The following is a 25,005-nucleotide window of genomic DNA, read 5'->3' on the forward strand; positions in this document are numbered from 1 at the left end:
GAGACTAGATATTAAAGAGTTCCAATGAGCGTTTCATAGTATGCTACAGTGCAGAATTAAGGTTGTTTGGGTGCCCTGACTCTGCATTTCTATACCTTAACGTGTTTGGATTTCTTTTTAAGTTTAAAGTCAACTATGAATTTCTTGGGTTTATAATAGACGGTTTGGGGATAATTGCAACATTTCTATCATGTATTTTATCTTTAACCATTGATATGTCCTTTCAACCTAACTCCATTTTAACATAGTTTTCATCTGGAAATATAAATAATAAAACTGCTAATCATGGCCCCAGACTTTTCTAACCAATAACCCTAATATTCATGCTGCTTGCCCTTCTATGACAATTGGCAGTATATGGAATATAATTACCAAAAGGGACCTGGATGGTGGAGTTTAACAGGAGCACTTGTTAAACTCAAGAAGCTGTTCAGTAAGTATTTGCAATGACAGTGCCAAGTCTCCTCCTTGCACATCAGGAAAATCTGTTTGTCTCTTGAGCTAAATAGTTTAGAGTTCCAAACCTAATTAAGGCATCAGAAATCCATCATTTTGGGCAATTCGGGAGAGGTAATGTCTCCCACAGTGCTCATTGCTCTGAGTTCACTGCTTCTAACAACACAGCTTATTTTGAAGTGGTATTTCCAAATCAGAGAGAGCAGGCAACATCATTTTCTTTTGCTGGTCTCAGCGAGCGAAGTCCCCCATGTGACTTCAGGGCACAAGGTTGAACTTGTAACTTAATGGAGCTTGAGCTGTCCTTAAACTCTGTCTTGTCTTGTAACGTAACGAGCCTGGGAGTTTACTTCAGCTCCTGTTATAAACAAGAGTAGGAAATCTGTTGAAGGTATTCTCACTTGTCATTGGTCTGTGTAAATAAATAAATAGCAACAGATATATAGCACAGTTTGTTCACATTCCATCCATATTCTATTGTTAAAGAAACTTTCTCGTACAGATAGTGAGACAATAGATAGACAATGTTAGTGAAGTTGTTGGCTATCAACGCTCTAGTTGTTAGAATCATCCCATCATGCTATACCACCTGCTCTTCCTGCCATTTGCATCATTCTTCTATGTATAAAGAAATGCCCAGTTATTGCTGTCCTGTCTCCAGACTTGGTTCTAGGGACCTGCAGTCCATGTAACTGCACCATAATTCTGTGGGGGCTCCAGGGGAAACTGGGCTTTAAATTATGTGTATTCTTGTGGAGCCCTCTTCCCCAGGATACAGGGTGTTTCGTATGACTTTGGGCTTGTCCTTCTTTAAAGAGTTTGACTTAGTGATGTAAACACACTGATTCAGTGCAGCCAAATAAAGTAATACAGTAATTTGTGTCATTCATTCGTGTGTGTGGAATGAATGAATGAATGAATGACACAAATTACTGTATTACTTTATTTGGTTGCACTGAATCAGTGTGTTTACATCACTAAGTGTGTGTGGGGGGGGAGAGGGGAGGGAGAGAGAGATTTTTTGTATGTGTGTCATAAATACTACATATTTATCCAACCACATACATTGGTTCCTTTTTTTTCCAATTCTACACTATTCAAGCAGCCTTGCCGCTCTATATATTGTAATCACTATCTCCTGATCAAACAAAAATATCTCCTCCTCTGCTTCCTCTCTACTTTATGCTTCTGTTATTCTGCTTTGTGTTCCTCCTACCTTGCTGACCGGTTCTTTAGCTTCTCATTTGCTACCATATCATCCTTTCTCACCTCCCATTCTTCTCCCCAATGCATGCACCCACATCTGGCAAAATTCAGCGTTTGATCTACAGATAGGTCAGGGCCAGAAAGTTCTAATTTAGATTCCAATCTTAGCTCCGCAGGCCCATCTGCGTTCTTTCCTTGATCCGCTCTTCTCCTTTCATACTGTCTCTGGGTGATTTTATTGACTCCCATGGTTTTAACTGCCACTTATAAGCAGATGATTCCCAGATATTTAACCTTGATTCTGCCTTCTTTCCAATCTCACATCTTCCACTGTGTCTCAGAAATCTCTTTTTGGATGCCCCCTGCTATCTCATAATCAGCCACTCCAAATCAAAACTATTACGTTTCTTCTCTGTGGGCTGGTCATGTTTTGTAATCTCCCCTTCTTTTATCCCTTCGCAAGCTTCCTGGCTTCTTACTACATCAAGTTCAAGCTTCTTGTTGCTTCCTTTAGCACGAGGTATAAACTTGCCCTACTTACTCTGCTCTTGCTTCCTCCTATTCACCTTCATGTTGCTCTCAGTTTTCTCCTTACTGCTCTATCTTCTCATTTCCTCTACTGCCCCTGGCATTTAAAACAGTCCCCAGCTCTCATTCATCAGGCGCCTGCATGCTCATTCTTCAAAAATCTTCTTAAAAAAACATTTTTTATCAAATCTTTCCTATCTTGTTTTCCTACCTTGTCCCATCCTCCTTTGCCCTCACAGTTGCCTCATTCCTGGTCTTATCTCTCTCAAAGGTTTCCAGGTCAGGAACCACAGCTCTATGGATTTTTTTAAAGTACCTTTGTAATGCAATATAAATGATTAGTGATAATAAAAGGGGGTGAGGGTAGTTTGGCCACCAGGTCCATTCAACCCTTGGCTGTTCATCTGAGACGATTAACAATAGTACCAATTAATGCTGATTACGATGAGTTGTTGTGATCTGAACACCTGCCCTTTAGCAAAGAGCTGAAGAGCAGCGACTCATTTCATAAAGTTTACCCAAGTAAACCTCAGCTGGAAACACCTTTTATAGAATCATAGAATATCAGGGTTGAAAGGGACCTCAAGAGGTCATCTAGTCCAACCCCCTGCTCAAAGCAGGACCAATTCCCAACTAAATCATCCCAGCCAGGGCTTTGTCAAGCCGGGCCTTAAAAACCTCCAAGGAAGGAGACTCCACCACCTCCCTAGGTAACGCATTCCAGTGCTTCACCACCCTCCTAGTGAAATAGTGTTTCCTAATATCCAACCTGGACCTCCCCCACTGCAACTTGAGACCATTGCTCCTTGTTCTGTCATCTGCCACCACTGAGAACAGCCGAGCTCCATCCTCTTTGGAACCCCCCTTCAGGTAGTTGAAGGCTGCTATCAAATCCCCCCTCATTCTTCTCTTCTGGAGACTAAACAATCCCAGTTCCCTCAGCCTCTCCTCATAAGTCATGTGCTCCAGACCCCTAATCATTTTTGTTGCCCTCCGTTGGACTCTTTCCAATTTTTCCACATCCTTCTTGTAGTGTGGGGCCCAAAACTGGACACAGTATTCCAGATGAGGCCTCACCAATGTCGAATAAAGGGGAACAATCACGTTCCTCGATCTGCTGGCAATGCCCCTACTTGTACAGCCCAAAATGCCATTAGCCTTCTTGGCAACAAGAGCACACTGTTGACTCATATCCAGCTTCTCGTCCACTCTGACCCCTAGGTCCTTTTCTGCAGAACTGCAACCTAGCCATTCGGTCCCTAGTCTGTAGCAGTGCATGGGATTCTTCCGTCCTAAGTGCAGGGCTCTGCACTTGTCCTTGTTGAACCTCATCAGTTTTTTTTTTTTTGGCCCAATCCTCTAATTTGTCTAGGTCCCTCTGTATCCGATCCCTACCCTCTAGTGTATCTACCACGCCCCCTAGTTTAGTGTCATCTGCAAACTTGCTGAGAGTGCAGTCCACACCATCCTCCAGATCATTAATAAAGATATTAAACTAAACCGGCCCCAGGACCGACCCTTGGGGCACTCCGCTTGAAACCGGCTGCCAACTAGACATGGAGCCATTGATCACTACCCGTTGAGCCCGACGATCTAGCCAGCTTTCTATCCACCTTACAGTCCATTCATCCAGCCTATACTTCTTTAACTTGGCGGCAAGAATACTGTGGGAGACTGTATCAAAAGCTTTGCTAAAGTCAAGGAATAACACATCCACTGCTTTTCCCTCATCCACAGAGCCAGTTATCTCATCATAGAAGGCAATTAGGTTAGTCAGGCACGACTTCCCCTTCGTGAATCCATGCTGACTGTTCCTGATCACTTTCCTCTCCTCTAAATGTTTCATAATTGATTCCTTGAGGACCTGCTCCATGATTTTTCCAGGGACTGAGGTGAGGCTGACTGGCCTGTAGTTCCCTGGATCCTCCTCCTTCCCTTTTTTAAAGATGGGCACTACATTAGCCTTTTTCCAGTCATCTGGGACCTCCCCCCGATCGCCATGAGTTTTCAAAAATAATGGCTAATGGCTCTGCAGTCTCACCCGCCAACTCCTTTAGCACCCTCGGATGCAGCGCATCCAGCCCCATGGACTTGTGCACGTCCAGTTTTTCTAAATAGTCCCGAACCACTTTTTTCTCCACAGAGGGCTGGTCACCTTCTCCCCATATTCTGCTGCCCAGTGCAGCAGTCTGGGAGCTGACATTGTTCGTGAAGACAGAGGCAAAAAAATCATTGAGTACATTAGCTTTTTCCACATCCTCGGTCACTAGGTTGCCTCCCTCATTCAGTAAGGGGCCCACACTTTCCTTGATTTTCTTCTTGTTGCTAACATACCTGAAGAAACCCTTCTTGTTCTTCTTAACATCTCTTGCTAACTGCAACTCCAAGTGTGATTTGGCTTTCCTGATTTCACTTCTGCATGCCTGAGCAATATTTTTATACTCCTTCCTGGTCACTTGTCCAATCTTCCACTTCTTGTGGAAGCTTTTTTTTTGCGTTTAAGATCAGCAAGGATTTCACTGTTTAGCCAAGCTGGTTGCCTGCCATATTTACTATTCTTTCTACACATCGGGATGGTTTGTTCCTGCAACCGCAATAAGGATTCTTTAAAATACAGCCAGCTCTCCTGGACCCCTTTGCCCTTCATGTTATTCTCCCAGGGGATCCTGCCCATCTGTTCCCTGAGGGAGTCAAAGTCTGCTTTTCTGAAGTCCAGGGTCTGTATTCTGCTGCTCTCCTTTCTTCCTTGTGTCAGTATCCTGAACTCGACCATCTCATGGTCACTGCCTCCCAGGTTCCCATCCACTTTTGCTTCCCCTACTAATTCTTCCCTGTTTGTGAGCAGCAGGTCAAGAAAAGCTCTGCCCCTAGTTGGTTCCTCCAGCACTTGCACCAGGAAATTGTCCCCTACACTTTCCAAAAACTTCCTGGATTGCCTGTGCACTGCTGTATTGCTCTCCCAGCAGATATCAGGGTGATTAAAGTCTCCCATGAGAACCAGGGCCTGCGATCTAGCAACTTCTGCTAGTTGCCAGAAGAAAGCCTCGTCCACCTCATCCCCCTGGTCTGGTGGTCTATAGCAGACTCCAACCACAACATCACCCTTGTTGCTCACACTTCTCAACTTTATCCAGAGACTCTCAGGTTTTTCTACAGTTTCATACCGGAGCTCTGAGCAGTCATACTCCTCTCTTACATACAACACAACTCCCCCACCTTTTCTGCCCTGCCTGTCCTTCCTGAACAGTTTATATCCATCCATGACAGTACTCCAGTCATGTGAGTTATCCCACCAAGTCTCTGTTATTCCAATCGCATCATAGTTCCCTGACTGTGCCAGGGCTTCCAGTTCTCCCTGCTTGTTTCCCAGGCTTCTTGCATTTGTGTATAGGCACTTAAGATAACTCATCGATCGTCCCTCTTTCTCAGCATGAGACAGGAGTCCTCCCCTCTTGCACTCTCCTGCTTGTGCTTCCTCCCAGGATCCCATTTCCCCACTTACCTCAGGGCTTTGGTCTCCTTCCCCCGGTGAACCTAGTTTAAAGCCCTCCTCACTAGGTTAGCCAGCCTGCTGGCGAAGATGCTCTTCCCTCTCTTCGTTAGGTGGAGCCCGTCTCTGCCTAGCACTCCTCCTTCTTGGTACACCATCCCATGGTCGAAGAATCCAAAGCCTTCTCTCCGACACCACCTGCGTAGCCATTCGTTGACTTCCACGATTCGACGGTCTCTACCCAGGCCTTTTCCTTGCACAGGGAGGATGGACGAGAACACCACTTGTGCCTCAAACTCCTTTATCCTTCTTCCCAGAGCCACGTAGTCTGCAGTGATCCACTCAAGGTCATTCTTGGCAGTATCATTGGTGCCCACGTGGAGAAGCAGGAAGGGGTAGCGATCCGAAGGCTTGATGAGTCTCGGCAGTCTCTGCGTCACATCGTGTATTCTAGCTCCTGGCAAGCAGCAGACCTCTCAGTTTTCCCGGTCGGGGCGGCAGATAGATGACTCAGTCCCCCTGAGGAGGGAGTCCCCGACCACTACCACCCTCCTCCTCCTCTTGGGTGTGGTGGTCGTGGAACCCCCATCCCTAGGACAGTGCATCTTTTTCCTTCCAATTGGTGGAGTCTCCTTCTGCTCCCTTCCCTCAGATGGGTCATCTAGTCCACTCTCCGAATTAGTACCTGTAGAGAGAACATGGAAACGATTGCTCACCTGTATCTCCATTGCTGGTGCATGGTCGCTCCTCTTTCTCCTTCTGGAGGTCACATGCTGCCAAACCTCTTCACAATCCTTCTGTCCCTGCTGCGCCTGCTCTGAATCTTCAGAACATTGTGACCGTAGAAGCATCTCCTGACGTCTGTCCAGGAAATCTTCATTTTCCCTTATGCAACGCAGAGTCGATATTCATTTCTCCAGCCCTCGAACCTTCTCTTCCAATATGGAGACCAGCTTGCACTTTGTACAGACAAAGTCGCTTCTGTCCTGTGGAAGAAAGACAAACATGGCACAACCTGTGCAGGTTACAACAGCTGATCGCTCACCTTCCATATCACCGTCCTCTTAAGAGCTTCCTCAACTGTTGCAGGAACTACTCAGAGAAACCCATAGATGAAAGCCTCAGGCCTTGTCTTCACTTACCGGAGGGTCCGGCGGCACGCAATCGATGTTCTGGGATCGATTTATCGCGTCTGGTTAAGACGCGATAAATCGATCCCGGATCGATCCCGGAAGTGCTCACAGTCGGCGCCGGTACTCCAGCTCGCCGAGAGGAGTACGTGGCATCGACTGGGGGAGACTTCCTGCCGCGTCTGGACCGCGGTAAGTTCGGACTAAGGTACTTCGAATTCAGCTACGTTATTAACGTAGCTGAATTTGCGTACCTTAGTCCGAAGTGGGGACTTAGTGGGGACCAGGCCTCAGTGGGCTCTCCCAAGGCGAACTCCCAGGCAAACTCCCGCTGTTAACCTCTGCTGTTCGCCGCTTTCCGTCACTTTTGATCTGATTCGACTTCAAACTGGTGGCCTAAAGGTGAACAGCTTCATATTTCACAACTAGTTTTCCCCTAATATCCTGTTGTTCACATCAGTGTTCTTTGTTCCCCATACACCTGCAGCTGCAAAACAAACTTTTGAAAATCATTTGTCTTTGATCCTCCTGAATTTTGCTCTCTCAATGAAATAGTGTTTGCACTAACAACACCAAATATCTTCAGAAGTAAAAAAACAAACCGTACTTTTACTCTGAATGGTGGCTGCAAAGATGACATTGCAGGGTTCCCATGTTTCTTGTCTCAATGACTCTATAGCAATCTAGTTCAGTTTGCAATTCAGAATATTCCTTTTTTGTCAGCGCTGCAAACTCACACTGGGATCAGAAAACCCATCTGTGTTCTTATATCCTCACCACTGCTAAAGATTCTGTGTTCTGAACTCAAGTATCCATTTTGTTAATGCTCTAGTAGGCAGAAAGGAATTTAGTTCATTCTCCCACAGCTGTATTGATTGTGCAGGGCTAAGAGTAGTGAAAATTTGCCTGTCACTAAAAATAATTATTTAGGAGTAGAAAAAATGTTGAATATGTCCTTTTATACATAATTTTGATTTCTGATCTTAACCCAAACAGCCACTAAGATGTGAGTACATTAAAAGGCAAAACAGATACACTATATCTTAATTCAAGTGAGTGGATTAATTATGATTAGGACTTGCACCTATGTCTTTCCAAATGTACTCAGGCACCGCTGAATGAATTATATTGACCTGCAATTTTCTTATCTGAAGACAGTGTGCTTGCATGTTTCTGATCAGACTTTTGTTTGTGAATGTAGTGCTCAGACAGGTGCTAGAGGCCATAATCTTCTCTTTATCCACTGAACAGATTGAGTGAGGAAGCTTGCACTATCTCCTTCCTCCTAGAGGGACCATTTCTATGGGTGCTTCAGTCCTCCTGCCCCTTCAGTCCTCCAGACTGATACTACTAAATAGGGTGCTTAACTATGGCCAGTTGTGGTGGTGGATATTTTCTATCCATCTTAGATACCTATATGCCCCCCTTACCATAGCATGTGTGCACCTCAAAGTAGTTATTCTCCCAACATCCCTGTAAGGTAGGGAAGTAGTATTAGCCCCATTTTACAGATGGGGAACTGAAGGACAAAGAGACTGTGACTACGCAAGATGAAACAGGAAGTCTGTGTTGGAGCACAGAACTGAACTGGTGTCTTCTGTATTGCCCCAACCAGTGGACCAGGACTGACAATTTACCAAACTCGTTTCTTAACGGCTACTGAGGCCAGCAACTTTCAGACATTACTGACCTAGACCAGATTTGAACTACCAGCCTAGGGTTTGTGGCCTGTCCCATTCATAGAGTCATAGAATCCAAGCCCAGAAAAGACCACTGTGATGGTCTAGTCTGGCCTCCTGTGTAACATGTATCATAAAACTCCCCCAAAGGAATTCCTAGAGAGCATACCATGTTTTAAAAATTGTCATGATGGAGAATCCGCTATGACTCTTGGTAAATTGTTCCAGTGATTAATTACTCTCACTATTAAAAATGTATGCTTTATTTCCAGTCTGAATTTATCTAGTTTGAACTTCCAGTTGTTGGATTATGTTATACTCTTTTCTGATAGATTGGAGACCCTGTTAGTAAATATTTGTTACCCATGTAGATACTTATTCCCCGAGTCATTGATTTCAATGTTTCTGATATAATTTCAATCAAGCCTGTCTGGTTTATCTCCAGTACTGATGCGGTATTATGTCTACGTATATTGAAATTTGCAGAAAGTTCATTCATGGAACCGTGCTGCTTAGTATGGCATTGTACAGTGAGCCTCCAACAACCATGATAGCTCCAGGCATTTGTGACACTAGTCTGCCAGCGCTAGTAACACTGCAGGTAAGGATTGCTTTTCGAGAAAGCAAAGCAAGGACTTGTCGTCAAATAACTTGCAGTAAATGATTGATTACACAGTTCTTCCTGATCCCACAGTTTAAAAGTCATAAGAGACCTCTGCTTGTATGCTATCAGCCTTTTTAATTGTGGGGGAGTAAAATTCTACATAACAGCAATTATACACCAACTTGCTAAATCAGATACAGGCTGTGGGGGTTAGGCACTGAGTAGATTATTTTTTCTTCCATGTTCCTTGACACAAATTGCTGACCTGGTACCCTACTCACAGCTGCGTTTCTGTCCCACTTGTATCCAGTATACCACTGAATTACTTATCTTTATACACATTGCAGGCAACTAACAATTAACTGAGTCTGCAGAAAGGTCTGTGGGGAAGGAGCTACAAAGTGCATCTGTATTTATACCACTCTTAATCCATGACCAAATGCCAGGTTGCCACTGATGTCACTGTGAGCTCTGCGTGTAGACCAAGGGCAGTATATGGGCTCCAAATATTGAAAAGACATTTTGTCTGTCCCTAGTGTTGTCCTGTTCGCAGATTGAACTGGTAATTTTAAAGGCACAACCAATTGCTTTTCATATTCAAAAACCAAATGATGGTTATTAGCAAATGAAGCACAAAGGCAATAAATGTGAATAAATGAGGCTGGCTGAAAAATGCCCTATTTTTTAATAAGTAAGTGAACAAGAGTTTCTAGTTGGAATAATATAGTCAAAGACAGCTCCTTAAAATAGCTTTCTCTGTATTAATAATAAAAGGAAGGTGAGGCAGTAGAGGGCTACTAATTTAAAATCTGTCTCTCCGCTCTAAGAAACAGCAGGGAAGAATCTCCCACTCCCCTCCCATACTCAATTATGCCTGTAAATATGACAGTAGGAGACACTGAACATATAGGAAAAGCTGCTTTAAAAAGCTCTTTTGATGTGACTGGTGTGTGCGATAATTCCCAGGAGTACTGTATTCTGAGAGTCCATTTATTGGTGGTGGTTTTTTGTTAATAGTTTGTGAGAATGAGTATGCACATATATATTGGTTAGAGAGACTGCTTTTCTGGTCCTGCTGTGAATGTCTCTTAATACATTATGATGTAATTTCTATGATACGCAAATTGAACTGGATTAAAAAACTGAATTTTCATCTAACCCGCCACTCAAACCCAAAACACTTTTGAGCTTCGAAAAAGTTTGGTTAGCAGCTTTCCCCCCATTTTATTACATTAAATAATGAAACGGCACTTTCCAGACCAAGCTGGAAGTGAAAGTGATGAAAAATCATGAGAGGCTGTTCTTGAGCCCTTAACAGGCCAATCAGAAACAAGGAATTACCAGAAACAGCCTGCTCTACTGAATTTTCCAGCCTACTATTGCAAAAACAAGAACTTCAGATACATATCAAAACTTGGGGATGCTGTTGATTCAAATTGAATAGAACCTCCCAAAAAAACCCCCATTTTTGAGGTTTTTTTCCCCATAACTTAATGAAGCTAAAAATGGGCCTGTGCCAACTCCTGTCTCCTTCCCTCAGAATGAAGACCTCCCAACTCTGGGGAAATTAATATCCAGATCTGAACTTTGCAGCTTGGTCCCTGTCTCTTAGAATCCAACTCAATATGCAGACTTTGAACCCCTCCTCCCCCACGCTATTCTGGAGAATTGCTGATCTGGATTGAAACTTTGCAGCTCAGGCCCATCTCTAGTTTAAAAACAGGGAGGGAGAAGCCTCTGACCTGGAGTCCCGTGCAGACCTAATGAGCTCAGATACACTGGGTAAAAGCCTGGTCCCATCTAATTTAAAGGCAAAACTCTCATTGACTTAAATGGGGCCAGGATTGTCACCCAATAGTTTTGAGTAAAATTCATTCATACAATAAACGCCCCTTTGCAATTATTCTGTCTCCCTTTCCCCCTTATTGTTCACATTTCCTCTACATATTTAAGACACGCAGATATCTGAGAAACCTTTTATACAAATTTATATGTAAGACATCTATTTTTTTTTATAGGTTGACTTTCCAGAAACTAATTTGGAGTTTATTAAACCTGAGCCTGAAGAGAAAAGAGATGACCTTGAAGAGCCAGCTAAAGAGTGCTTGAAGCATGTAGCAAGACTTTCACAGAAACAGTCTCTCTTGCTGTAAGTGCACCCAAGTCTTCCTGCTTACATCTGGCATGCTGTGCATAACGCCATCAATCACTCTTAAATGTGTTCTGTTCTTGAAAAGCTAAATTTCCCACCTATATAGCCTGATTTCATTCATTTGATGAAGTAATACTTCTAGCTGAGAGGAAAAGGTGGCAATGAAGCTAAAACAAGCCCCCTGAAGGTGAGAATGCCTTTCTATAGCTTAGAACACTTTGTCTCTATTCTTCTATCTTTTCTGGTTTCCTTGGCACTAGACACAAACTGCTGATTTGAAGCGCAAACATTTGTCTCGAGCTATATAATTTCCAATAATAATAGTATTAGCAATTTTAAAAAATGGGCTGGATAAAAACCAACACCAGTAAATAATCATGATAAACCCATACTATTAGGCCATAGTACTCACCAAGTGGCATACAAGCATTAGAAAGGAAATCTGTATCATGTTCCTCAGTAAACAAGGAAACAATTATGCAGAATTTAGCTTTCACAGCAGGCGTATAAAGAATAAGTAAAACAAAACATGTTGTATCATCAACTCAGGCAGATTGGTAACCCTAGACATATGTAGGTTATATTATCAAGTAGCATTATGTACTGTCTAAAATAACAATTATAGCGAGAACCACAGTGGGGTTAGTGGTATCAATGCTTGCATTATACAAGTCACTAATGCTTGTTCATTAATCCTTCACCACAGGCTAAAGATGTCATAGTAATGTAATAAATAAATATAAAATCTCTTTTTAAACTTCCCAATGTTTTGTTATACACATGTAAAGGAGGAAGTTTTCTTTACTAATTTTATTTTTTGGGGGAAAAGATATTTATTGAGTTATACATTTCTGTTGGCTACAATAAACTGCTAGTATATTTAATGTTACTGTCTTTTCTCATTTCTAAAGAGGCAGGATGTGATTTAAGTTTCTTTGCTTTCAGTCACTGAGGGCTGTTAAGCAGGATTGGGGCTGGTCAGTACTTGGAGGAGAGTCTTTTAAGGAAAACATAGTTGCTGCGAGAAGTGACATCGGTGGTTCAGTAGGCAATCATTACTTCCAACTTAGTACAGAACCAAAACTATTTCAGTATGGTGCTCAGGGTTGTCAACTTCTGGAGGGGACATTCTTTTGATAAGATTTATAAGTGAGATCATGAACACTCATGACGAGACACAATCAGAAGGGTCATTTTAAATGGTCCATTTCTCTCTCTCTCTCTCTCTCACACACAACACTCTCTCTCTCTCTCTCACACTCACACACTCTCACACACACACACACACACACACACACACACCCCCCTTATAGCTTCATTTCTATATATTTTTTTAAAACCGGTACTAATTTTTTAAAAGTTTTTTAAAAGCTTTAACTGTTTGGTTTTTTTTCTTTTTCGGTTCCATTAATAAAAGTTTAAAGGTGGGTTTTTTTGTTTTTTTTTGTTGTTGTTTTTACGGTGGTTGTTGCAATCAGAGTAAGCCAGACCACGCTTAACTGCTTAATGTTGTAATTGTGAAGAAGGGTTGGTTAACATCTTATCCCTTGTGGGGCCCAAGAAATCTCCTTATCAACACAACAATCCTCGGATGCTATATATGTGCAAAGTATTATTGTCACCTAGACTGAACATCTTTTCAGACATAAACTTTTATTATGACGGATAAACCTAAAACCTTTACCCCGATCAAATCTTTAAAGTCAGCCATTAAACAAGACAGTAACCCAGCAAAACAAGATAGGAAAGAGAAGAGTGCCCTGTCACTAAAGAGGAATGGGGTAGATACAAGAAAGCATTGGTATTTTATCTAGCCATTTTTAAGCTTTAGCTGATTTAATCTGAACAGACTGTCATGTTCAGGAGATGCTGTTGGGAAACTAGAAAATCTCTTAAAGTCAACATGCAAGAGGTATCCTCTAATTGCACTGTCTCACTGAATGCTGTCGGAGGGTAAAGGAACACATGACAGACCGTCAAAAAGCTAAAGCTTTATCTCCTCTGCAGTGTGTGGCGTGCACACTCCCTGCACACAAAAACAAGGATTGCTGGCTGCTATTATTGTGAGCACTCTGTGAATTGTTGAGCTACACTAAGGAGATCATGGATCATGCTGCCACTACTTGTATCTGAAGCTTAAAATAAATTTTGTTTATTATAATAATTTGCTTAAAACTACTACTACTAAAAAATAACAGTAGGTAAAATGTCTCTTTCCTGGCCCATGTCACTATAATATCTGAGCATCTCACACAATTATGAATTTATTCTCCTCACACCCCTCTGAGGTAAGGAAAGCAAATCGTCTTTCCTCACAACACTAAACCCCATGTTTATTGTTTGTACTGCCATCACCTATTCCAAATGCCTGGCAAATTCAAAACTGATTGAAGGAAACCTTTTTTCACATAATGCACAATTAACCTAAGGAACTCATTGCCATGAGATATTACCAAAGCCAAAAACTCAGCAGGATTCAGAAAGGGATAAGCTATTTATTTGGCTAAGAAAAAGTTGTTCTAGCAAATCATGGGGGGAAGTGTTTAGAAATGGAAGCAAGCATTCATGTTTCAGGGCTTGATTCAACTTCCAACTATTGGGAGTGAGTAGAAAATTTCCCTGAAGGCAGGTTATCCCATTACTATCCACAGCAGGGATTTTTGAACCTTCCTCTGATACCTTTGATGCTGGTTACTGTCCAAGACGGGATGCTGGACAAGATAGATGAAATCATGGGTCTGATCTAGTGTGGCACCTCCTATGTTCTTTCAGAGCCTTAGCGATATTTATAATGTTAATTATGAATGTTGTCTATTTGTAATTTATTGTACATTTTTAAGGCTTGTTTTTAGAGCTTGAATTTAAACTAGGATTGCCTTTTTACATTAGCAATTCTATCTTGATGAAGTTTTTGTTTGTTTGTGACGATACTGAACCCTAAGATTTAATGACGCTATTTGTTTTATGAACCAAGAAAAGGCATATGAATTGTTGGCGCGTTGAAGGACATACGGTACACATTAACCTGGTGTTCTTTTCATTGGCTTACTGATTTCTGCAATATTGGGGGATGCCAAGGCATTTGATTAATAGGACATTTGCCCCTCTCTGTGAGGTAGGTGGCACTACACCCATTCTGCAGATGAGTAAAATGATGCACAGCAGGCCAGACTGGTTCCTTGAAAGAGGCTTGGAAAGTGAAAGGAACTTTCTTCCTACCTTTCCTCTTTGCACACCCTGTTCAAGGACCAAGAACAAGCGTGTGTGTGTGTGTGTGTGAGAGAGAGAGAGAGAGAGAGAGAGAGAGAGAGAGAGAGAGTAAAAAGGCCACATGTTTTCTAAGTCTCATATCCTAGAATGTATATGAATGTTCTCACCTGAGTTGATCAGTGGTGGGGAGCAGGGGAGTGAAAGTTGACTAGCTGTGTTATAATCAGTAGTTGTCACCACAGTTAATTAGAGATGCTATAGACTATGACAGTAATTTCTCTGGCCAAAACTGCACGCACTGAAAAACAACTGTAGAGAAAAAGAGAGCGAGCACGCAAACTTGGCAAAGTGAAATATCTGTATGTGCATCTCTTTTGAGAGTTCATCTTTATATGTCCCAAGGCTGACAGATCAAGATTATAAATATCACTTCTTCTTAAGAGCTGATGCACAGAAAATGATATCCCATCCCAAGGAGAACAAGTAGCTAGAAAGCAGTGCCCTCTCTTTACAATAGTTTGCTGCTACATAGGGCTCTAGGTGGTTTTAATTTCAAACTGAATTTCTAATCTTCTCTTCCAGGTTGTTGGAGCAAGAGAGAAGATTTTTATGGTTTTATCGTTCCTACTGCAATAATGAAAACTGTTCCCTTTCTTTGGTACTGGGCAGTGCCCCCAGTTGGGATCGAAAGAGCATATCAGAAATGTACACGGTGTTGAGGGAATGGAGCTTTTCTAACCCTTTGGAGGCACTTGGGCTTCTAACTTTCAGGTAAGAGAAAATTAACAAAGTCAGAAAATAAGAATAAACAGACTCCGAGTCTGCTGATTGATTCAGCACTTTGAGTTGCTCAGTATAATACCAAGCTTTGGTTCATTGACTGTCTGCTTTCAGCTTTGCCTCTGTATCAAAATGAAGATGTAATTGGAACTCTTGAGCTGACCTTCAGTTGAAGGCGCTGGCCCTGCCTTCTTGGCTGAGAAGTTTGCTATTTTCCAGGATAATGAAAAGCATATTTCATTCTATATGATGGATTTATTCAGTTTCTAGTAACAGGTGATCAGTCAGATACTTAGCACTTATACAGCACTTTGCATCTTAACACTGCTGTACAGACATAAAGTGAGTAATGGAGATGGGGCTAAACTATGCTCCTAGATAAGGGGTGGGCAAACTACGGCCTGAAGGCCACATCTGGCCCTTCAGACATTTTTTAATCCGGCCCTTGGGCTCCCACCGGGGAGCAGGGTCCAGGGCTTGCCCTGCTCCAGCCGGGGAGTCGGGTCGGGGTCTTGCCCCGCTCTGCGTGTGCTGTGGCTCTGCGCGGCTCCTGGAAGCAGAGGCATGTCCCCCCTCCAGCTCCCACGCATAGGGGCAGCCAGGAATCTCCACACGCTACCCCCTCCCCAAGTGCCGCCCCTGCAGCTCCCATTGGCCTGGAACCATGGCCAATGGGAGCTGCAGGGGCGGTGCCTACAGACAGGGCAGCGCACAGAGCCACCTGGCTACCCCTCTGTGTAGGAGCCGGAGGTGGGACCATGCCTCTGCTTCCAGGAGCTGCTTGAGGCAAGTGCCATCTGCACCCCATGATCCGCCTCCCGCCCTCCCAACCCCTCAGTCGCAGCCTGGAGCACCCTCCAGCACCCCCAGCCCCACTCCAGAGCCCACACCTCAGCTGGAGCCCTCGCCCCCCTCCCCCCCCCTGCACCCCAACCCCCAATTTCGTGAGCATTCATGGCCTGCCATACAATTTCCATAGCAGATTAGCCCTCGGGCCAAAACGTTTGCCCAATCCTGTCCTAGATCAAGATGCTACCTCAAAGTGTACATCTAGAACTGACCTTTGCTACTGGCCCCTCTTTCCATAATAGAAACATCACAAACTTTGGGGCAATTGAGAACTGGCTTCTAATGTTGCACTCTCATTGACTTTCAGTGAGAGCTGGATGCCTTTTGTGCATCAGAAAGTGTCTCTGCTGTTGAGGGTATCTTTTAACCTGTGACATACATAATCTCCAACGAAAAGAACCCGTCTCAGCAAATGTATTTTCTCAAGTTATTTTGGGGGAGGGGGTTGTTTTAAGAAATCTGCATGTGAAAATGTCACATAATTGGACAAAATGAGGGTGCAAATGATGCATTGTCAAGCCCTTGCTTGTCTGGGTGTTGAGCTTTCTATGATTAAACCTGCAAATCCTGCTTTGCAAACTGACTTACTAGCTATAAACCATGTCTTTATAAAAGAAATTAAAAGGAGAGGTTTTGGAGACTTCACCTAATCCCTTTGCCCAGTGAGTAAGGACTTCATACCCTCATTACTCATTTTCAAAACCAGATACTTAAATATATATATTTTAAAATAACCACAGATGATCATTGCCTTCCAGCATTATTCTTATCCCCCCTTCTCTGGTTTAGGTTTGAATCCAAAGTATTAAGCTTCCCCACGTACATACGAACATCTCCTATGGAAATGTAATGGGAGTTCTGCATGCAAAGATCTTAAAGGATTAGGTCCTTAGTGCATGGAAAGCCTTTTGGAACATTTCTGATTGTGCTCAGGCAGTGTATGTGTGCATACCATGTTTGCCATCATTGCAATATTTTTATGCTTTCATGACTTACCAGAGCACCCTTTTATTTCATGTTGGAACAAATACAATGACAAGCACCACACTGATGTTCTCTCTCTAGACTGGCAAAAGTCTTAATGGTGATTTAGGGGACACGCCAAGCTTCAAAAACAGAACCTGTTAACTAGTTCTGGCTACACCTACAGTTGGCATTTCTGGAGACAAAGGGCTCAATTCTTCCTTGAAGCTCCAGCTCTGCATTGGGTGTGGTATGCAGTTTTATAGCACCATCAGGTGCTCCAATTGCCTGGTGACTCACATTGCCTGAAAGCCTTTCACAGAGCACAGTTGCTATGCCACACTTTTATGATATGTCTTCGTTGCAGTCCTGATGTGTGGTTGCAGCAAATAGAGGCACACCCGAGCTAACTTTGATCTAGCTAGATGAAAGCTAGCTTGAGTAACAATAATATGTTAGCTGTTGCAGCACAGTTGGCAGTACAGTCTATCCTCCTGAGTACAATCCCACCCAGAACCCTGGGTACATACTCGACCATGTCATAGCCACTGCTGCTGTGACTACATTGTTGTTGTTACTCAAGCTAGCTTTTGTATAGCTAGATCAAAACTAGTCTAGGTATTCCTATAGGAGCCACAATCGCACCTTCCAAGTGCGGCACACCCTTACAGGGTGCAATGTACACTCCACTCTGAGTCTGTCCCGTTCCAGGTTGGCATGGAAGGGTGGGCTGAAGTCATAACTCAGACTCCTCCAATGCAGCCTGTGGAATGGCTGGCCAAGACTAAATACTTGTGCTTGGGATTTGAGGGGGAAGGTTCCCCTAATTACAACCTTCACAGGAGACGTGCGCACTCTGGTTTATATTTTACAAACATGTTAACAAAAGAGACCGGGGATCTCAATAGAGGTCTCCTTTTCTTTAAATATTCTGACTTTAAATATTTAATGTCCCTAGCATGTTGCATGTGTGTTTAAGACCAGCTGGGAAGCTGTCTTTGGGGACTAGGTGGAGTACACTGCTCTCTAAATGTCTATTTTAAAAGGACCAGTTTCAGAGATGGCTGAACTGCTGGAGGCGGGGTGGGGGTTCAGCTGGCTGGGATTGTGGTGTCTTGTTTTTAACCTATTAAATAATTATCAGTTAAGTAGCAGCAGTGGCTGTATTGCTAACTTAGTTTCACATTCGCACTCTGATCTTCAATCAGTTTGGACTGTAGGTGCATTGACTAAGCTGTTTGTGAAGGCTTGCTCTACTCTGGTCTGCATTATGCTTGGCTCTGGCAGTTTTTACCCTCTGCTCCTGATTTCTCAGAGCAACAAAATGTCCTCCTAATTTCTTTTGACTAGAGATTAAACTACAAAAGGATGTCATATGCAAACAAAAGGTGAGGTATGTGTAACAGAAATGATTCTTATCTCAGCGTGTGTTTTCTCATGTGATCCAATAATAAGTATTCTCCATTTAATTAAAAAGTTGTTTCATGAGGACTGGAAAGCTCAGGGCTTGATAATGGGATCTTTGATCTCTGGGTTGCTAGTTCAAATGTAGTCCAGTGTGATGGTAACCAGAAGTCATTACCATCTGATGATTGTTCAGTGGCTTGTATACATGAAATGAGTTGGCTGGTCTCTGCCTGGATAAATTTCTACATCACAGAAGTGCCACAGCACCTGTCACTATTTGGCATGTTTATTCTCAGTCTCATCCAAGAAACTATGGGTCAAGCTTTTCAGAAGTGACTGGTAATTTTGGGTGCTTCAGTTTTTGGTTGCTGTAGTTTTGGGGTGCTCAATTTGAGACATCTTAAGGGACCTGATTTTCTGAGGGTGGGTGCTCAGCACTTTCTGAAACACAGGCTGGGTACCCAAAAATCTCTAGTCACTTTTGAAAGCCTTGGGCTAAAGAGACTAAATTACCTGTAGGGCATGGCCTTCTCAGAGCAAGGTAAAAGGACGTTTCCTGAGCACTAAGCTCACTTTTGCTAAGGGGAAGAGGAAGGAAGAGAAGTCACAGAGACAACATCCAATTGTCTTGATTGCAAGAAGTCAGTACATCCCATGTGATTTAGTGAGAGTTGCAGATGCTCTGTGCCACTCAGGATCAAGCCCCAGTGTTCAGAGCACATAATACAGCTCTCTCTGCAATATGGTGTAACTTTAAAATTAGCTGCTCACAAGCCAGTTAAGTGTATGTTTTAATAGATGCATCTCGTTCTTCTGGCACGCCTCTCCCTTTGCTGACTATCTTCTCTACTTTACAAGCAGGCAGACTAATAATAAGCTAGTCATTTATGCACTAGAAAAGGAGAACTTTCATAAACTGGAAACATATTCATGCTACATTTCACAGATAAATTTAGTAGCAGTCTTGCATCCAATACATGCATCAAGCATGGATTCTTAGGGCCTCCCAGGAGCCAGTCCTTAAAAACCAATTTAAAAAACATTGAAGAGCTCTTTAATGAAGGAAGGAGGGTAGAGAGCAGAATAAGATTTTACGCTCTTAGTTTTACCTCTAATTTCAGGGAAGGTTGATTACAAACTACAGTCTGAAAAATATAAATTTTTCCCAAGGCAATGGGTAGAAAGCTGGTCCCTCCTCCCCTGCACTGCTTGCTGCCGTCCTATGCATTTCCACCTCCATTTTCATCATTGGCTTCCCTTACTTACCTTCCTTGGGAGAAAGCCAAGATTTTAGTTGAACTCTAACTTCTCTGCATGGCACACCAGTCAGGGAAATGATACAGGCACAGTTATTGGGGTGATGAAGAAAAGCCAAATGCAGTGTTATAAATGCCATCATATACGTGGCAGGCACACTTATATGCTATATACATGTAGGGCAGGTGCACCTAAAAATTGTCAGGTTATTTTGCTTTTCAGATTACATAATGTGTTTGCTATATTTTGTGTATATATGAACACATTAGCTAACCTGAAAAAGAAAATAACTAGATAACAATTTTGAGTGTCCATAAAATATCAGAGCTTCACAGCACCCAGCAACGGCTCCCCACAGAAGATATAGTACCAACCTGCTTTTTACCACATACCTGCAATGCAATTCCAGCCATGTGATGTATTGCAGCTAGGCAGCCCCGATACCTAAAATTAAAAAATAACATCAGAAGAACAACATAGCAAATTCTCCAGCACAGTCCAAGCTTTGTGCCAGCACTGGAGAGTTGACATTTGTTGACAAAGGTTCAGTGGGGTGGAGAGAGAAAGTAGATGGTATAAGAGAGAGAAACAGATTTTCCTGCCAAACTATAGGTCCTTGCAGTTGTGCAGCCCAAGGACTAAAATCCAGGTCGGAGGAGCCCAGGGTGGCTGAGATTCCCACAGTGCCACCAAGAAACCGTGCAAAGGTACAGCCAGAGAGCATCATGGAGGGTAGGCACTGCAGGAAGTACCGCCCATGAGACTAAGAGTGATAGTATCCTGCGGCCCTGTGATCGGACAAGTGCCCCTACTTAATCCCTGTGGTTGTCCCAGGAAGTTTTCTGGGTATCTACACAGACCTTGGCCTGCTGCAGTGCCAGATTTTGCTTTGTCTCCTGATCTCTGACTGCAGCCTGACTTCAACCCTGACTCCTGCCCCTCGAGTCTAACCCAGTATTCCCTCTGATATCTGGTCTTTGACCCCAGTCTGACTCTGATTCTGACTCTTGTTTATGGGACCTGGCCCTGCGATTCCTCCAACTCCTGCCTGTTGACTCCTGTTCCTGGTGGACAGACCTCAGCCCAGCTGTGACTACTAGGCCTCCACCCTACTTGCTTACTACAGGAGAGTAAGGAGGAGTATGAACCCCTCTTATATCCCTCTGCATGCTAAGAGGATCTTGACTTCAGGCACATGGGGTAAGAGGGTTTATGTGCCTGCTTACACCATTCCCAGAATAGGTGGGCAGAGAGGGGTGGGAAATGGACAGTCTTGGCTACTTGTTGACCAGAGTTGCTGAGCCAACACTTTTTCTAGACCGGAAGTAAGTTGTTACCACCCATGCTCAGAGAGGAAGCAGGATTAGAATTGATAGGGTTTTGAGTCTTCTCTACTAGGCTTTATGGGTCCCTGCAGAGTGAGCTGCCAGGCATAGTGTTTTAATCGCCAGCTGCTTTGGAAAAGAGGTTCTGGTTGCTCTCAAAAAGAACCTTAGGCTAGTGGGGTTGCAGTGCCTCAACAATAACAGATGGAAGAGAGGATGGCCAGTCTCCTTCAGATACTAAAGGGGGTAGAAAGAACAGGAGTACTCATGGCACCTTAGAGACTAACAAATTTATTAGAGCATAAGCTTTCGTGGACTACAGCCCACTTCTTCGGATGCATATAGAGTGGAATAAATATTGAGGAGATATATATACACACATACAGAGAGCATAAACAGGTGGGAGTTGTCTTACTAACTCTGAGAGGCCAATTAAGTAAGAGAAAAAAAACTTTTGAAGTGATAATCAAGATAGCCCAGTACAGACTGTTTGATAAGAAGTGTGAGAATACTTACGAGGGGAGATAGATTCAATGTTTGTAATGGCTCAGCCATTCCCAGTCCTTATTCAATCCTGAGTTGATTGTATCTAGTTTGCATATCAATTCCAGCTCAGCAGTCTCTCGTTGGAGTCTGTTTTTGAAGTTTTTCTGTTGTAATGTAGCCACCCGCAGGTCTGTCATTGAATGACCAGACAGGTTAAAGTGTTCTCCCACTGGTTTTTGAGTATTATGATTCCTGATGTCAGATTAATGTCCATTAATTCTTTTGTGTAGAGACTGTCCGGTTTGGCCAATGTACATGGCAGAGGGGCATTGCTGGCACATGATGGCATATATCACATTGGTAGATGTGCAGGTGAACGAGCCCCTGATGGTATGGCTGATGTGATTAGGTCCTATGATGATGTCACTTGAATAGATATGTGGACAGAGTTTGCATTGGGCTTTGTTACAAGGATAGGTTCCTGGGTCAGTGGTTTTGTTCAGTGATGTGTGGTTGCTGGTGAGTATTTGCTTTAGGTTGGGGGGTTGTCTGTAAGCGAGGACAGGTCTGTCTCCCAAGATTTGTGAGAGTAAAGGATCATCTTTGAGGATAAGTTGTAGATCTGATGATGCGCTGGAGAGGTTTTAGTTGGGGGCTGAAGGTGACAGCTAGTGGTGTTCTGTTATTTTCTTTTATTGGGCCTGTCTTGTAGGAGGTGACTTCTGGGTACTCGTCTGGCTCTGTCAATCTGTTTTTTCACTTCAGCAGGTGGGTATTGTAGTTTTAAGAATGCTTGATAGAGATCTTTTAGGTGCTTGTCTCTATCTGAGGGATTGGAGCAAATGCGGTTATATCTTAGAGCTTGGCTGTAGACAATGGATCATGTGGTGTGTCCTGTTTTTTTTGCGGCTATAGACTAACATGGCTGCTACTCTGAAACCTGGCATTATAAAGGGGGTAGGATGTTATTGGAAGGCCTTGAAGATACCAGTGCTGGATAAGGGCCCCTGATGTTTGGTCGGGCAGTGGGGTGGGGGTAAGAAAGGGAGAGTGTTTGGGATTAGATACATCTCTGGAGATTTGAATTACTGATCTTGAACATCCAAATGAACATTAAGAAGTCAGTTTGTGGACAGCCTCTCTCCTTCTCTGCCGCTGGATTTATTTTGTGAATACCATAGTTACATGAACCCTACTATATGCTGGGATCCCCAGTTTTTGCCCCTGTGACTATTAGGCCTGGTCCCCACTAAGTCCCTACTTCGGACTAAGGTACGCAAATTCAGCTACGTTAATAACGTAGCTGAATTCGAAGTACCTTAGTCCGAACTTACCGCGGTCCAGACGCGGCAGGAAGGCTCCCCCCGTCGATGCCGCGTACTCCTCTCGGCGAGCTGGAGTACCGGCGCCGACTGCGAGCACTTCCGGGATCGATCCGGGATTGATTTATCGCGTCTTAACCAGACGCGATAAATCGATCCCAGAACATCGATTGCGTGCCGCCGGACCCTCCGGTAAGTGAAGACAAGGCCTTAGAGATTATCCTTGTAAAGAGTATAAGGGAGAGATGTTATCACGATTGTCCTGGAAAAATAACAGTATCCTTAAACTTCCCTGTTTCTCTTCTTAGTCACAATATCCTTCTTCACCTCCTGATTGGAACCTGATGTTTAGTGTTTATTACTTTACTAGATATAGTGGCTAATGTGTCTCATCCCAAATGTGACTGCACTATAGAGCTGGGTAAAGTTAAGTGTAGTCTAATTGGTAAAAGTGTATTGAGACTTATGAAAGTCACTTCACAAACAATAGTAAGAATATGTGGTGCAAATCCTGATTGACTTCAGTGGAATTGCTTCAAATTGACCCTGATGTAATTAGGAGTAGAATCTGCCTGGTTCCCTCCACATCAATAGCAGAATGCCCAATGAAATAATTGAGTAAGAAGCAGTTGGATTGTATCTTGTCTGTTGAATCTCTTTTTGATTCTGAAAATTATTGTATATGTATGTATGGAGTAGAATAAGCACAGGCTTATCTGCCATGTAAACAGGGATGTTACTACACATCATTTGGTAGTTGTATTTAGATTTACAGGACAGACAAACTATAAAGGCATGAAACTGCTATGCATTAATGTTTTAATAGACAACACTCTACAATAAGTAGCAGAACATTACTGCGGTATTCAATAGTCTTTTCAGTATCTTTAACTTTGATTAAACCTTTTGGTGGCAAGCATACATAGTTACAATGGAAAACTGTTCTGGGTGACTTGCAGTCTTTGTGCACAGATATGCAAAGGTAGGCAGAAAGCTAAACACCTAAGGACCGCCTGAAGGTTGTGTAGGTAAGATGGGAGGGCATTTGTTGTCCTCTGGAAAAATAGAAGATCCTAGCCCATGGATGTTTTCAAATGGAAAAGCCTTATTAGAAAATTTATTCCTACCCTGCCTCCTCTATCAATCATAGAAATGTAGGGCTGTAAGGGATCTCGAGAGGTCATCTAGTCCATCCTCTGGCACTGAGTCAGGACCAAGTATAACTACATCATCCCTGGCAAATGTTTGTCTAACCTGTTTTTGAAAACATCCAAACCTCCACAGCCCCCTCCGGAAGCCTGTTCCAGAGCTTAACTCTCCTTACAGTTAGAAAGTTTTTCCTAATATCTAACTGAAATATCTCTTGCTGCAAATTAAGCTAATTTCTTCTTGTCCTACCTTCAGTGGTCCTGGAGAACAATTCATCACCATCCTCTTTATGACAGCCCTTAACATATATGAACACTGTTATCAGGTCCACTCTCTCGGTCTTCTTCTCTGAAAACTATGCATGCCCAATTTTTTTTAACCTTTCCTCATAGGTCAGGTTTTCTCAACTTTTTATCATTTTTGTTACTCTCCTATGAATGCTCTCCAGTTTGTCCATGTCCTTATTAAAGTGTGGTGCCCAGAATTGAACACAATACTCCACCTGAGGCCTCACCAGTGTCAAGCAGAGTGGGACACACAACCTCCCGTGTCTTACATATGAAACTCCAGGTAATTCACCCCAAAATTATATTAGCCCTTTTTCAACTGTGCATCATGTGGTTGGTTCATATTCAATTTGTGATCCACTATAACTCCCCCAGATACTTTTGAGCAGTACTACTGCCTAGCCAGTTATTCCCCCATTTTGTTGTTTGGCATTTGATTCTTTTCTTAAGTGTAGTACTTTTCACTTGTCTTTACTCAATCTCATCTTGATGATTTCAGACCAATTCTCCAGTTTTCAAGGTCATTTTGAATTCTAATCCTCTCCTCCAAAGTGTTTGCAACCTCTCCCATCTTGGTGTCATCTGCAAATTTTCTTCACTCCATTATCTAAGTCATTAATGAAAATATTGAATAGTAGTGAACCCAGGACAGACCCCTGCAGGATCTCACTAGATATGTCCCCCCAGTTTGACAGCAAACCATTGATAAATACTTTTCACTATTG

The 25,005-nt window shown here is 43.0% G+C and overlaps 1 protein-coding gene across 3 annotated transcripts in view; it reads left to right on the top strand.

Moving 5' to 3' along the window:
- PIK3C2G (phosphatidylinositol-4-phosphate 3-kinase catalytic subunit type 2 gamma) overlaps window positions 1-25,005 on the top strand; it is a 293,772-nt gene that overhangs the window by 84,555 nt on the left and 184,212 nt on the right. For all 3 annotated transcript variants that reach the window (XM_054036231.1, XM_054036253.1, XM_054036242.1), the window contains exons 14-16: window positions 8,976-9,090; window positions 11,112-11,242; window positions 15,038-15,226. In XM_054036231.1, the coding sequence (XP_053892206.1) occupies window positions 8,976-9,090; window positions 11,112-11,242; window positions 15,038-15,226 (435 nt within the window). The remainder of the gene's footprint in view (window positions 1-8,975; window positions 9,091-11,111; window positions 11,243-15,037; window positions 15,227-25,005) is intronic.

This window comes from Malaclemys terrapin, chromosome 1 (genome assembly GCF_027887155.1).
Source record: "Malaclemys terrapin pileata isolate rMalTer1 chromosome 1, rMalTer1.hap1, whole genome shotgun sequence".
NCBI lineage: Eukaryota > Metazoa > Chordata > Testudines > Emydidae > Malaclemys > Malaclemys terrapin.